This window comes from Hippichthys cyanospilos, chromosome 4, assembly GCF_059441005.1.
Source record: "Hippichthys cyanospilos isolate Australia breed blue-spotted pipefish chromosome 4, RoL_Hcya_1.0, whole genome shotgun sequence".
NCBI classification, from domain to species: domain Eukaryota; kingdom Metazoa; phylum Chordata; class Actinopteri; order Syngnathiformes; family Syngnathidae; genus Hippichthys; species Hippichthys cyanospilos.
The window spans coordinates 3,839,870-3,856,554 of NC_142372.1; the positions used below are offsets into that span (position 1 = coordinate 3,839,870).

The window sequence follows — 16,685 nt, forward strand, 5'->3', positions numbered from 1 at the left end:
CGACTCCCTAAGATACTCGTCTACTTTTGCTCAGCGTGATGAGGTCACGAAGATGCTGGTTTGCTATTGGTCGGCGCACGCGGTCACAAAGATGGCTGCCTAAAGACTTGATGAGAGAGCTTTCAGTGTTGTATTTATGTATTTTAGTGCTTAATTACAACTTGAATTGTTTATCCATGAGTCCCAAGATTGCTAGTCATGTTAAAAAAGATGATTTATTTTATTTGAATACAAAGAAGGCTAAGCTAGCCTAGCCTTGGCGACCCTTACTAGGGAATATGGCCATAACCGGCATCACTCAAAGGTAAATAAATCTTGTTTTATTTATGATGTTATTTAATTGTATACATGTATATTAAATATACGAATCACTTATTATACTATTTTGATACCAATTTTTAACATTTATAGACAATTTTGACCTGGGGTTTTATACGCATCAGCTAATTAACGTAGGTTTGGATTGCCCGTCAGAGGGCGAATTCGCGTTACTATCCCAACCGCGGAACGGATTAATCTGGTAAACCGGGGACCCACTATACTTGCAAGTACGTTTGAACAGGTTTTCCCAACGGACGTTCTTATTTGCGTGTTTTGTCACAGCAGCTGCTTTTGCGTGCTGTTTTGTCTTCTAAACTTCCCCTTTTGTTTTCGGCCAGTTTGTTTTCCTACCAAAAGTGTTTTATTTGCACATTATTGTTCTACGGGGATGCGTTATCTCAGCAAATGATCTCAGTAATGTTTTACGGGGAGTTTGTGCGGCATCAAAAGGATTACTCGGTTGTACTATATTTCAGCGAATCACACTCTAGCCCGCATGGCGTGCAAGTACAAGTTACCTTCGGCCAGCAGTCGGTCAACGAAAAGGAATGCACGGATTCATCCGTGACCCGGGGGAGCGATAGAGGGCAGCCCCCCAGGCATCTGACACATATTACTGCGCTGTGTAGAAGGCCAACAGCACAAACTAAAGTCCAGCTTGAGCCAAGTGTCTTTCTGGAACATTTACCAAGCCTGTGACTGTACTTCAGAGAGGCATCAATGTTTTGACTATAATTTGCGCGCGCGGTTAGTCTAGTCGTTTTCAGGATCCTCTTAAATCTGTGCTTCTCAATTATTTTTTTGCAAAGCGCCCCCGAGGAAAGAGAAAACGTTTCGTGGACACCCACTCCCGGTAGTGACGATAAATGAGATAATCCATCAAAATTGGTGAAGGATATCTTAAGTTGTGTCCTTTTTAACATTAAGAAAAATGCCATTGAAATTTCAGCAAATTTTTTACAAGGATTTATACAGGTTACAGCTTATTTCCAATCTGAAAAAAAAGTAGTTTGAAGTGCATCAAAGTGGCTGAAACTTTCCACAAACACAATATTAATTAGAACGTTAGTTTAGCACCATGCTACGCAATTATTTTTTGCAAAGACACCACCCCCCTAAGATTGAAAAAAAAAAGTAGAACCTCCACTCGCTGCGGTGACTATAAATGAGACCATTATCTATGAAAATTGTATAAGGATACCTAAAAGTGTAGATTTTTCTAACTATTTAAATCAACTTTCAGCAAATAGTACTTTTAATTTTAACCAGGGCTTATACAGTTTACAGCTAGGGCAATTCATCGAATTTTAATCGTGATCACGACCCCAGGGAAAAGGCTTTTATATATATATATATATATATATATATATATATATATATATATATATATATAAAAGAAAAAATATAAATATGCACTTTCAAGATCTGTTATTTTTTTGTACAGCATTTATGCGGGTTACAGCATAGTCTAAAACTGAAAAAAAATAACCGTATATATATATATATATATATATATATATATATATATATATATATATATATATATATATATATATATATATATATATATATACGGTTATTTTTTTATAGCATAGTCTAAAACTGAAAAAAATAAAACTGAAAAAAATAACCGTGTATATATATATATATATATATATATATATATATATATATATATATATATATATATATATATATACGGTTATTTTTTTTCAGTTTTAGACTATGCTGTAACCCGCATAAATGCTGTACAAAAAAATAACAGATCTTGAAAGTGCAAATATTTTTTTTTTCTTTTAATTCAAAATAGGATACAGATTTAAGTATACTAATGAAAGTTTATAGATATATAGATTTTATAGATATATAGTCAGTGCGTCGAGTGTGTGTGTGTGTGTGTGTGTGTGTGGGGGGGCTAGCAATAACATAATTGAGAAGCACCAGACTAGTGTGTAGAACAAATTATTGTAAAGAAAATATTTGCCCTTACTTCCCCCTTAAACTCTAATTTATTTCCTCCCCCCTCCACACGCTCACACACGAATGTGGACACTAATGAGGACCTTCTTGTCTCTTTGGCCACGTTTGCATTTAAGCCATTGAAAGCTTGACTGGAGGTCATGCTTTTTACTACCCGGGTGTGCGAGCGGGTCGTCTTTTCTAGCCGGGAGGGAAAGAAGTGCAGACGAGCAGCAGAATTCACATGATCCATAATGGATGAGAGAGCTTCGCTCTCCCGAGAAGGAGTTAAGACCGAGCGCGAGTATTTACTCCACTTGAGGAGAAACAAAGCAAGCCGGGGTTTAAAAAAAAAAAAAAAATGTGGGAGTGTGCATGCTTTCATCCCCGCTGTGATGGGCGGCATCTCATGTGGGCAAGACGGCGGGCCGGTGCCAGTCTTGTGACAGTATTTGGCTCTTTGATAGGATTAGCCCTCGCTCTTGCGAGCAGGCAAGACAAGCGAGCGGCGCAGATGTTTCATGTTCATAATCAAGCGTGTTTGCATGTGTGTGTGCGCGCGCGCTCAGATATCAACGAGTGTGCAGAAGGGCTGATTGAGTGTCACAACCATTCCCGCTGTGTCAACCTCCCTGGCTGGTACCACTGTGAATGCAGAAGCGGTTTCCATGACAATGGCTCCTATCTGCTTGATGGGAGCTCCTGCGTCGGTGAGTAGCCAGACATCCGGTTTGAAAACGCGTCTTATCGCCGCTTCAAAATAACGGCCGGCCGGCCCCTGCCAACGCGTATATTACTTTCATGATCCGATCGCAATTGCGAATACTTTTACACCCCCCCGTTTCTCATTGTCACTTTTATTTGCCGTCCTTCCGCGCAATCTACTTGAAAGGAGGCGTGCGCGCGGCATTGAAAATCAAGTGGATGTGTTTGTCCCGCTTCCAATTTGATGCGAGCAACAAGAACAAGAATAAAAGCAATGCCGAATGCTGCGCTCGCATCTGCGTCGAACACAGCCATGAGAAAAGGAAAAAAAAATGGATTATTTTACAGGAGTAAAGCTTTAAACTGGAATGAATGTGGACGCCATTCTTTTCAGACTCCAAGGCTTAAAAACAACAACAACAACAAAAAACACACACACTGATGGATTCAGACGTTGGTTCGGTCTGCTTGCTTCTTTTTCTGAAAATAATGTGGTACAACCTATCCTCTCACCCAACTGATTCCATCCCGTTCCATCCTCCCCATATATATATATATATATATATATATATATATATATATATATATATATATATATATATATATATATATATATATATATATATATATATATATATATTTATATATATTTATATATTTATATATATATATATATATATATATATATATATATATTTTTTTTTTATATATATATATATATATATTTATATATTTTATATATATATATATATATATATATTTATATATTTATATATATATATATATATATATATATATATATATATATATATATATGTATATATTTATATATATGTATATATGTATATATTTATATATATGTATATATGTATATATTTATATATGTATATATATATATATATATATATATATATATATATATATATATATATATATATACATATATAATTTTTTTTATGTTTCCTTGAATTGCCTCTTTGTGATATTAAAATTTTTTGGATGAAATGAAACATATGCACGTTATAAACATGCAAAAACGAAAGAAAAAATTGTGAAAAATCTCCCTTTTGAAGACACATTATTCCTCAAGTTCCCAATTCTAGGATTCTGTAAATATGTCATAAACGTAACAACGCTAGAATAATATTTGTGCATATAACTCTACTCTAGCAGGTGATTTTCAAACTTATTCGACAAAGTTATCATCTGGACTTTATTTTTCCCAAGTCGCAACAGCAATTTGAAAACGTTGCAATTTTTACCCGGCATTCGTGTCTATTCCCGTATGTAAGCAATTTCATCAGCATGACTCAATATTTCTTCATTAAAAGAAGTGCAAAATATGTCTGTACAGTATACTTGGAAGGAAATAATGAAGGTACACAACTTTGCAATCATCTCTTAAACATGAGGCTGACGCATATGGCAATCAATATCCGCTGAAAAATATGTTAAAAATAAACATTATCACTATGCACAGGAAGTTTGAACTTAATAAATGCAAGTTAGTTTATTTGTAGTTTACTGTAAAATAACGCCTAGTATATATTTTCCGGGTTTTCACAATGTTTCCTTTTTATCCAGCATACAGAAAATGAACAAGCTAGCGTGCAAATGTAAACGTAGCTTTGAAATGTAAACAAAAAAGGAGGCAAACTAGTTGGCTTGTCTGCTGATATTTACCATCACTTTTTTGATTATGAACTGATTTTTTGACTTTTTGACAATTCATATTTATGTACATAAAGTGATCAGTACAAACGGGTATTTAAGGCGTTCGTGTCGTGATATAATTTGGTACGGATTATTTTGAAGTTCTCGCCATGTTTGGCTGTTTTTATGTATTAAAAAACATTTTATTGTTTTTACCCTTTCACCCGATGTTTTTTTTTTTTTCAAGTCGGTGTTTCCGATAACTCTTGCTACTACTTGGAAATTCAGTGGTGAAATTGGAATGCAGAACCATCTTGCTGTGAAGGCACATTCCGGAGCAATTCAATGCATTTTCTATAATTCATAAATCAGTGCCTTTGCAGCATGCAACAATCAATGGAATTTGATTGGGTTTCCAATATTTTCCATTCCGGCAGCGTGGGCCAAGACGACGCTTCGTCTTTGATATACAGATACGCGGCCACCATATATGTTGGGGCGCTAAACATGAAACTAAATTTATGAATCGATTCATCTTTATTCAGTCAACTATAATTGGAATGTATTGAAAGATAGGATTAATGCAATATTCTGAGATGACCCAATTTGGTGCAACATCGCTACACAACCGCTTGATGCTTATTGTTGCAAATTTGGTAAACTCATGAACAATAATTATCCCAAAATTATTATTATTGTTATTATTATTATTAATAATAATATAAATAAATGACTGCCGAAAGTAGTTAATTTCTAGTGTAGAAATTACGGTGTGCCTTCATGTAGTCCTAGGGCAGAGGTCAGCCATTTTGACCTGGGTTTCCACTGATACGACAACATAGGATAGGTTGTAGCACATTATCTTCAGAAAAAGAAGCAAGCGGACCGAACCAACGTCCGAATCCATCCGTGTTAACACACAGGGGCATCAAGATGGGATTTATTCTGTGTTGAGAATTCTTCAAGCGCTCCGGTTTGCATCGTACCTGTGTTATCTTATTTTGAAAGACTGCTCTTAATCTGGAAGTCCGCACTGCCTTTCCAGGTTAAGTTCTTTGTTTATCATTTAGCTCTTAGCGGCGTTTGTATTAACCGAGGTTGTTAACCTTCTTGGTTTCAAGAAAAGAACTAGCCGACCGAAGTTCCCTGCATAACAATGTATGGATAACCCTTCCTCGTCGCTTGTAATTGACCTGACCTTTCCTTACGGAGGCTCATAGCGCTAAACAGATTAGATTTGCAAATACAGAGCTTCTGGATACCGCAAGTACTCCCGCAGTCGGATTTGTACGGCATGCGCACGAGATGTGTATTCCAATTGTGTCGGCGCGCCCGTTACTGAGGGTTTTTTTTTTTCCATTCGGTTGGCTCAGCTGCATTCGCCTAATGACTTTTGTGTTGCAGTCCCGGGTGCGCGCGCGTCATCCGCGAGCGGCTTCTGGCGGAATGCGCCGAACGTAGCATGACGAGCGTTAATCCTTCAGCAGCGGAGGTGCATGTCCTAGCGACTAATGGCAAACGCGGGAGGAACAATGCCTTCTTCCGCCGCGCTGTTTTGTCTTTGTTCGGCGCTATCGTCATGGCTACGACACGAGCAAAACTTTGCCCGACAAAATCCATGCGGTTCGCCGAACGTTCCGCCATTGCGTTAAATTATGAAAGGCCGACATCAGGGTGGCAATTAGCTGGGAAAAAAAAGCGGGTTAAATTCAAACGGCAGATGGAGCCGAGCCCGCCATTTGGGCAGGATGTCACATTTGGTTTGACTAAAGAAAATGAAATTGAGGAATGACTACAGCTGAGCCGAGGCAGGCGCCCGCGCGCTGCCCGCTCAAAAAAAAAAAAAATGCTAAAAGCAAAACGGAAACAGCGAACAAAGTAAAAACATGATTACCCTCAATTCAAATTGGTAGAATTGATTGGAGTAGAAGAAAATAGAATCGAATGGCTTTTTTTGGCATTGTCCATAGGGCTCCATGAACATGGGCAAAATAATAATCATGATTATTTTGGTCAAAATCCAACTCATGATTATTCATGGTGTTTGGTCAAACATGTCTATTTACTGCTAATTTTTGAAACAAGCAGTATATTAACAAGGACTCAAGGCTTGAAACTTGCAAATAATAATAACAATAGACTAAAATAAATAAAGTAAATAAAAATGGGGAAAAAATGGCACACAGGGCAACACAGCTAACGGACTTGCTGAGTGTAAACCAATGAAAAAAAATCATTCTTTTACTTAAGACAGCAACTATGTAATTGGGGAAAAAATATTGTGGATTTGGATGTGGGAGGATTAAAGTACTGTATTTTCCGCACTATAAGGCGCACCGGATTATAAGGCGCACCCTCAATTAATAACATATTTTCTTTTTCAATCACAATATAGAAACACTCAAAGTAATAACAATAATAACTTAAATAATAACTCTCAATAGCATAATAACTCTGTCAATATGAGCAACCTTGTTCAATTGTAAACACACAAAAGAAACAGGTCACATATATAAGGCGCACCGGATTATAAGGCGCACCATCAGCTTTTTCAAAAAATTAAGGCTTTTAGGTGCGGAAAATACGGTACTCACATGTTTCCTATTGAATCAGCAGCGGGGTTCAGTCCCAATTGTTTAATTCTTTCAATCCCCACGCTGTCATAAAAGCATCCACTTGTAGCTTTTTTTTAAGGCAAAATCTCTGCCTTGGCATCGCAGGCCTTTTGTGAATTTCTTTCCGTCCGCCTCCCAGACATCGACGAGTGCAGTTTGCACAAGCACACCTGCTGGAATAACAGCGTGTGCGTCAATCTGCCGGGAAGCTACGACTGCGTGTGTGCATCGGGTCCAGGCTGCACCGGGGACTGCCCGCAGGAGGGGGGCATCAGGAGGAACAGAGAGGACTGGAAACCCAGCTATGACATATGCACCATTTGTTCCTGCAAGGTACAAAAACAGCATCGGAATCATGAAAAGTGCTACGTTGGTTTGGATGGTGATTGTCTCAGGCTTTGTTGCGGTATTTTTCTCCCAATTCTTTAGAAAAGGAGATGCTAGGGAGCTGAAATTTCACCCACATGTCAGATTTCAACAAAGTGCCGGACCAAAAAAAAAAAATTTCAAAGGTTTCGACAAATGTTCAGTTTTGTTGCTGTATTTTTTTCCCAATTCTTTGACGTTTCGAAAAGGAGACGCTAGGGAGCTGAAATTTCACCCACATGTCAGATTTCAACAAAGTGCCGGACCAAAAAAAAAAAAATCTCAAAGGTTTCGACAAATGTTCAGGTTTTGTTGCGGTATTTTTCTCCCAATTCTTTGACGTTTCGAAAAGGAGACGCTAGGGAGCTGAAATTTCAACCACATGTCAGATTTCAACAAAGTGCCGGACCAAAAAAAAAAAATCTCAAAGTTTCGACAAATGTTCAGTTTTGGTGCGGTATTTTTCTCCCAATTCTTTGACGTTTCGAAAAGGAGACGCTAGGGAGCTGAAATTTCACCCACATGTCAGATTTCAACAAAGTGCCGGACCAAAAAAAAAAAAAAACTCAAAGTTTCGACAAATGTTCAGTTTTGGTGCGGTATTTTTCTCCCAATTCTTTGACGTTTCGAAAAGGAGACGCTAGGGAGCTGAAATTTCACCCACATGTCAGATTTCAACAAAGTGCCGGACCAAAAAAAAAAATCTCAAAGGTTTCGACAAATGTTCAGGTTTTGTTGCGATATTTTTCTCCCAATTCTTTGACGTTTCGAAAAGGAGACGCTAGGGAGCTGAAATTTCAACCACATGTCAGATTTCAACAAAGTGCCGGACCAAAAAAAAAAAATCTCAAAGTTTCGACAAATGTTCAGTTTTGGTGCGGTATTTTTCTCCCAATTCTTTGACGTTTCGAAAAGGAGACGCTAGGGAGCTGAAATTTCACCCACATGTCAGATTTCAACAAAGTGCCGGACCAAAAAAAAAAAAAAACTCAAAGTTTCGACAAATGTTCAGTTTTGGTGCGGTATTTTTCTCCCAATTCTTTGACGTTTCGAAAAGGAGATGCTAGGGAGCTGAAATTTCACCCACATGTCAGATTTCAACAAAGTGCCGGACCAAAAAAAAAAATCTCAAAGGTTTTTTCTTTTTTAAAGAGACAGTGTGTAAAATTTCGAGCGTTTTTCATTACGGACAGCAGGAGGCGCTGCACTTACCATTGTCCGTCGCTATAACTGACATGGCAGCCTCCGGAGGAGTGCCACCCCCCCATGTAATATCATTTCATGATAACTAGACCTACCATTATATTTCAAACATACTGTTGGTCATTAAGAACACATTTTTTTGCAAGTTTTTTTAAATTTAAAATCATTTAATTTAGTCTTATGTCATTTTTAAAGCTTTCTTTAGCAATCTCTCTCACACACACAATTACACACACACAATTACATTAGTTGCATACAAGGTTAAGTCAACAAGCCACCTCTTTGAAGATAATATTTTTTTTTCCTTGCATTCTTTTTTGGCGTCGAGTGAGTAGACATGGGCGAGTCTATTCTAAAAATAACTTGTAAGCGACTAGACACTTTGACTTGCTAAAAAGAGATAAAATTAATGACAAATTCATTAACTTTTTTATATTTATATTTAAATGCGCACATACATACATATTTAACTTGGTGCAATAGCCTAATGGACCGTTTTTATGTTTGAAAACTAAATAGCGCTCAGTGATGGGAAAAATGCCTTTTTATGCATTCAACTAATGAAAATGTACTTTTCAGAGCTGTAATTTTACGACTGTGGTATCACAATTTTTTTGCTCAAGGTTATCACACCGTCAGAATATAACATCGACGTGCCTAATATCCCTTAATCCTGTCGCGGTCACACATTCCGATAGAATCCAAAAAAAAAGGACAATTTAACGTTTGGATTTGCGATAAGTTTCTGTCCATATATGGAAACGTGCATTTAAATGGTTGACTGCGAAGCTGCGTGTCGTATTTTGTTTTCAGGCAAGGTGGACTATGATGCAAGGCAATCCTTGTTTACACACGCGCGTCTAGTTGTCAACACAATCCATCGGAATATAAAGAGAGTCCTTTGGCGCAAACGTCACAGTTACAAAATGGCCAAATCAAATAACCCACGTAAAAGAACATCTCCGACAAAGGCGATAATCGACACATGCCATCAATTATTCATGCGAACATCTCATTCGCAGTCATCGTATTCATTATGAGGCTTTTTTTAATAAGATAAATCCGCGGCGCCGATTCGCCGGAAAATCACAAGCCGGTTTCGGAATGTACGCATTTGCGCACAAACCACAATTGTCTGTAATTCCCCGGCGGGCTCCAGACCCAGGCCGTAAGAATTGACCTCATACTTCCTGAAGCGGGACAATATGCGGAGATAAAAGGTTGGCTCGGCGTTACCTTTTAATGGTATGCAGAGTGATTTTATTGCCCTCGTACGTTTTCCAACAGCCCTTTCTTGTAACATTTTTATATCCGCGCTGCGCAGCTATCCCTGAGCCGCACACTGCTTGCTGTTCTGTGTAAAACCAACCATTAAGTTTTTAGCAGGTGGAGTGGAAGATATAGGGACAGTGTCCAGAAATTCACTCAATATATTTCCAACCCTCGCTATTTGTGGGCCTTAGGGACCGCGTTTCGTTTGGGATAGTCGCCGTAACAAAATACTGCGTGTTTACGCTTCATTCCCTTCGCTATATTTACACATCATCTTACAAAATTGCCCTTCAAAATAATTGGCTGAAGAGAAAGAAAGAAACAAACAAACAAAGGGAGAAAAGTGAAAAAAAGAGAAAGTAAAAGAATGTTGGGCCAAAGGAAGAAAGGAGAACCAAATGAGGGAAGAAAAAAAAGAAAAGACAGAGAAAGAAAGAAAGAAAGAAAGAAAGACAGAAAGACAGAAAGAAAAAGAAAGACAGTAATAAAAAGAAAAGTAAAAGAAAGGAGAGTTGTAAAAAGGAAGCTAAAGAGAAAGAAAGAAAGACAGAAAGAAAGAAAGAAAGAAAGAAAGACAGTAATAAAAAGAAAAGTAAAAGAAAGGAGAGTTGAAGGAAGGAAGATAAAGAGAAAGAAAGAAAGAAAGAAAGAAAGAAAGAAAGAAAGAAAGAAAGAAAGAAAGAAAGAAAGAAAGAGAAAAGTAAAAGAGAGTTGAAGGAAGGAAGCTAAAGAGAAAGACAAAGAAAGACAGTAATAAAAAGAAAAGTAAAAGAAAGGAGAGTTGAAGGAAGGAAGATAAAAAGAAGGAAAGAAAGAAAGAAAGAGAGAAAGAGAGAGAAAGAGAGGGAAAGAAAGAAAGAGAAAAGTAAAAGAAAGGAGAGTTGAAGGAAGGAAGCTAAAGAGAAAGACAAAGAAAGAAAGAAAAACAGTAATAAAAAGAAAATAAAAGAGTTGAAGAAGGAAGCAAAAGAGAAAGAAAATGAAAGACAGAAAGAAAAATGAAGAAAGGAAGAAGAAAGGAGAAAAGTAAGAGAAAAGAGTTGAAGGAAGGAAGCTAAAGAGAAAGAAAGGAAGGAAGAAAGAAAGAAAGAAAGAAAGAAAGAAAGAAAGAAAGAGAAAGAAAGAAAGGGAGAAGTGAAAAAACAGAAAAGTAAAAGAAAGATGGGCCAGAGGAAGAAAGGAGAACCGAATGAGGGAAGGAAAAAGAAAGAAAGAAAGAAAGAAAGAAAGAAAGAAAGAAAGAAAGAAAGAAAGAAAGAAAGAAAGAAAGAAAGGCAGTAATAAAAAGAAAGGTAAAAGAAAGGAGGGTTGAAGGAGGGGAGCTAAAGCGAAAGAAAGAAAAAAGACAAAGAAAAAGGAAGAAGGGAAGGAAGAAAGAAAGAGAAAAGTAAAAGAAAAGAGGGTTGAAGGAAGGAAGCTAAAGAGAAAGAAAGAAAGAAAGAAAGGGAGAAAAGTGAAAAAACAGAAAAGTAAAAGAAAGATGGGCCAGAGGAAGAAAGGAGAACCAAATGAGGGAAGGAAAAAGAAAAAAGAAAAGACAGAGAAAGAAAGAGTAATAAAGAGAAAAGTAAGAGTTGAAGGAAGGAAGTTAAAGAGAAAGAAATAAATGAAAGACAGGAAATAAAGAAAAAGTAAGAAAGAAAGAGTACTAAAGACAACTAAAGAGACAAAAAAGAAAGAAATAAAGCAAAAGAAAGGCAGGGAACAAAGAGGAATGAAGGAAAGAAAGAGTAGGAAAGAGCGATAGAAAGAAGAGTGAATGAAAGCAAGCACTCCCAGAAGAAAAACGAATGAAAGTGTCGCGAAAGAAATCCGGAGTGGCGTTGAAGCGGGTGGCCTTGTTTTCAGGACGGCCAGACGTACTGTCGGAGGAAAGCGTGCGACTGCGGGGACCCGCGGGAGGACCTCTTCTGCTGTCCCGCTTGCGATAACAGACCCAGCAGCCAGTGTTTGGACCAGAGCGGCCGCACGCTCTACCGGAGCGGCGCGTCCTGGCTCTATGGCTGCCAGCAGTGCCGCTGCATGGTCAGCCCTCACACGCACGCACTGGGGTTTTCTATTGCAGTGGGCGCATCACATTGACTTTTCCTAGCCCCTAATCTTAACCGTTACAACAGATAGTCTAACCTCTACCAAAGCTCTCAAAAAAAAAGGTGGGCTCCACCAAAATGTCCCCCACAAAGACAGTAAAAACTGCAACTTGCTCCCCACGTGTCACATCAACCAAAGGCAAACACGGGAGGTGGAGTTTCTATCGTAGTGGGGACTTTCTTGTGACATAATGCATTCCCTAGCCCCTAACCTTCGGGAGGGGAAACTTTTTCTACTCGAGAGACACAAAAGGGTTCTGCAAATTGACAAAAGGGCCGGACCAGGAGCAGACGGATCGAGTCTTGATAATTCGCCTCATAACAGGAAGAAAAATATGGGATATTATAGAAAGAACAAATCAGTTATATTCAAGTTCCACGCATTTCACTGTTTAGTGAAATGACTCCTACAACAACTGAAAATTTCATGAACAAAATCAGTGATATTAAATAATGAAATAGTAGAAATGAAATAAAGATAATTCCTTCAAGTCCGGCGGACCGGATTCAAGACCTTAACGGGCCCATGCCTGTAATAAACCATCGCAAATGATTGCCTAACCTCACTCAAAATTTAGTTGAAACCTATACAAAAAAAGTCTTGACCCTCGTAAAGAGGTCTGAACTTGTGGGCTCCACCAAAAGGGTTCTCACAGACAATGAGAGCTGAAATTTTGTCCTCACCATATCGCTAAAAAGGAGCACACTCACACAAGGTTTTTCCTAATGTAGTCGGGATATCCAATTTTCATCATTTTCTTTCCTAGCTCCTAATTCAAACCAAAATCCAATTCGAACTTAGTCTTGACCCTCAAAAAAGGTCTCAACTTGTGGGGTCCATCAACACGGTCCCCATCAAGACGAAAAAACTCAGAATTTTTCGCCTACCATGGAGCACGCACATGAAAGGTGACCTGGACGGCAAATCACGGAATCTCCACATCAATCCGAAGCGCCAACTCAAGATTCTTTTTTTTTTTAAATACCCGGCCGCGGTATGTTGTGAGAGCGCGTAATGGCTCCACGACTGGTTTTTATTTCGTCCAGGAGGGCGAAGTGGACTGCTGGCCTCTGATTTGCCCCACGCTGACGTGCGAGTACACGGCGGCGGCGGAGGGCGAGTGCTGCCCGCGCTGCGTCGCCGACCCCTGCCTGGCCGACGGCCCGTCCCACGACGTCCGGCCGACGTGTTCGGACCACGCCGGCGTCACTCGCCTGAGCGGGGACACTTGGCGGATGCCTAACTCGCCCTGCACCAGCTGCGTGTGTAAGGTAAGATGGCGCCACCTGCCTGTTTCGGCCAATGAGATCCGTTTTGATGTTTTCCTATCAGTCCAGACGTTTAATCATTTATATTATATTATATTATATTATATTATATTATATTATATTATATTATATTATATTATATATGGTGTACATATGTATGTTTTTCCATACATACTGCATATACTGTATGTGTTATATATATATATATATATATATATATATATATATATATAATATATATATATATATATATATATATATATATATAATTTTTTTTTCCAATTTCTTGGTCTGAAATGGGCTAGTACTAAATAATTTAATAATTAATTCAGTAATTAGTAGTCTTAGTAACAAAGTTGGTTACCTAATTGATTACGTTAGTTTAGTACTTAATCGATTAAAGTGAACTATTTAATTCATGTAAGACTTGCCTTTCTTTAGCCAAATACTTGGACATTTTGAAATAAATATGTAAAAAATATTAGGTTAAAAAAAAGAAAGGTTTGGATTGAATGAGTTATTTTTTTACTTTTTTTAAGGGGGTTGTCTAAACGTCACAATTTGATTAGCTGCATACAAAGTTGAGTCAACAAGCCACCTCTTTGAAGATACCTACACACCAGTCAATTTTTTTAAAATTTTATTTATTTATTTATTTTGGAGGGGCGGTCTATTAAAAAAAAAAAAAATATATATATATATATATATATATATATATTTATAAAAAATATATATAATTTATAAAAAATATATACATATATATTTATTTTTTATATATTTATATATATATATATATATATATATATATATATTTATTTTTTATATATTTATATATATTTATATATATATATATATATATATATATTTTTTTTTATATATATTTATATAAATATATATTATATATATATATATATATATATATATATATATATATATATATATTATATATTTATATACATATATATATATAAATATATATATATATATATATATATATATATTATATATTTATATACATATATTTATATATAAATATATATATATATATATATATATATATATATATATATATAGAAAATATAAATATAGAATAATATATAATAAAAATATATATTGATTGACTATATTAGTTTAAAAGCCTGGTGCATTATTTTGAAGGTTTTGTGCTCAATTTCCTCCACGTCACTCCCGCGGTATTGAACTTGTTGTTTGCCACCCGGCGCAGAACGGAAACGTTTGCTGTTCGCTGGATCTGGACTGCCTTCAGAACAACTGAGGCCGCGGGCGCTTCCCGGCCGCCGTTTCTCCCGCTACCTTTCCCTCATCGGCCGCCGCGCCTCGCGCCGAGGGATTCTCTGGACAAACGCCCGTCCATCGAAAATACAAACGCACCCCGGTTGAGACGATGAGTTGTTTTTTTTTTTTGTTTTTTTTTTCCGTCGGGCGGATCGTGACCGCGAGGAGGCGAAGACTGAAGCTTCTCACGTCAATGTTGTGTGTATGTCTTCATCTCGATATTTATTTCGGGTTATCACTCGAGCCCCGGACGAGACACGCGACACCGACAGCTCGTTTTAAGAGTTTCAGCCTGGTCGCTGAGAATTCTTACAGAATGTCGGAAACATGAATGCACCATTATTGAATGCATCGTTTACAATCGCCTGATTACGAATTCTGGGGTTTTCAGTCAACAAAACTAGGCCGGTGTAAAAAATTAAAAAATGACTGCGCAGCAAATCTCATTTTCACAAAATTAAAAAAAAAAAAAAATACGTTTTTGGCATCGAATGAGTTTATTGCTTTGCGCTGGTTACGGCTTAGCAATATTTTGAAACGGGTACATCGCTGCAAAAAAGTTGACAACCATTGCTTTAAAACACACAAATGGTGGGTAAAATGGATGGGAAATAAATATTAAGACAGCTTATGGTATTATTCAAACTATGTCACAGCAATATCCAATCAAGTAAACACACTGACCTGCTGCGTGCAATACCATCTTTTACCTCAAGGAGCAATAGTGAGTTTCCGTAGCTTTTAACAGGCTCTTGAGTCAACAGTAATTTATTTAGGAAAACATCAACCGTCGGAAAAAAAAAAAATTGAATCCGTCACGTCAGGTGAAGAATTAGAACACTAGACTCGGAAACTAAACTTGTGAAAAGAAACTTGGAAATAAACTCGGAAACCAGAAACTATGATTAGAGCTTGGTTTAACGTTCTTGTGAGCGTGTCCCTGAGAAGTCCCAAATTTCTTTCTGAGAGTTTAGTTTCTGAGTCTGGTATTCCAAGACAAGTTCTAGTTTGCTGTGGGTTTTTTTTTTTCACCTTCTCCATTTCCATCTTCTGTCTTTTCTTTGGTCCAAAACTTTTGTCTCACGCGGGACAATCATTGAAGGTAAAAATTGTCTCTTTTTTTCATCATAACTTTTCCTGTGCCAGTGATCCCAGTAAAAATCTGAGCTATGCAAATATATTGGAATGACACACAAGTTAACACAGCTCAAAAGAACTCATTCAGTCCCAAAGACATATTTTTAACGTAATGGATTACTTTAGGTAATTTAATCCCAAAGTGATTATTGGTACTGAAGTACTCAAGTAATCAACTACTTAAGCTACTTAAGTAAAATGGTCATGCCATGTTAAACTTTGACATGTTTTCACCATCTGGGTGAAATTTCAGCTTCCCAGGCTCTTTTTTCAGTGCTTGAAAAAAAGTCTTGTAAATCTCAAACGATTGGACAAAATGCTGCTCAAGCATTAATTATATAAAGGAATCAATTACTTTAGTACTTGATTAACAGAGCAATGGATTACTTTAGTACTTAACTCATTCAATACCAGCCTAGTTTAGAGGCTGTAGTTATATATATAACCTAATATATATATATATATATATATATATATATATATATATATATATATATATATATATATGTGTATGTGTATGTGTGTATAAATATGTATGTGTGTATAAATATGTATGTGTGTATAAATATGTATATATACGTATATGTATGAGATATATCACATATATATATATATATATATATATATATATATATATATATATATATATATATATATATATGTGTGTGTATAAATATGTATATATACGTATATGTATGAGATATATCACATATATATATATATATATATATATATATATATATATATATATATATATATTGTGTGTGTAGTGTGTATATGTATATATACGTATACGTAT

General features: G+C 36.7%; 1 protein-coding gene across 1 annotated transcript in view; it reads left to right on the forward strand.

Moving 5' to 3' along the window:
* Positions 1 to 16,346, forward strand: part of LOC148424320 (protein kinase C-binding protein NELL1-like) — a 155,759-nt gene extending 139,413 nt beyond the window's left edge. Inside the window, exons 16-20 of the mRNA XM_088413686.1 lie at positions 2,850 to 2,990; positions 7,393 to 7,586; positions 11,943 to 12,119; positions 13,232 to 13,456; positions 14,679 to 16,346. Coding sequence (XP_088269812.1) covers positions 2,850 to 2,990; positions 7,393 to 7,586; positions 11,943 to 12,119; positions 13,232 to 13,456; positions 14,679 to 14,729 — 788 coding nt within the window. The 3' untranslated portion in view covers positions 14,730 to 16,346. The remainder of the gene's footprint in view (positions 1 to 2,849; positions 2,991 to 7,392; positions 7,587 to 11,942; positions 12,120 to 13,231; positions 13,457 to 14,678) is intronic.
* Positions 16,347 to 16,685: the final 339 nt, after the last annotated feature.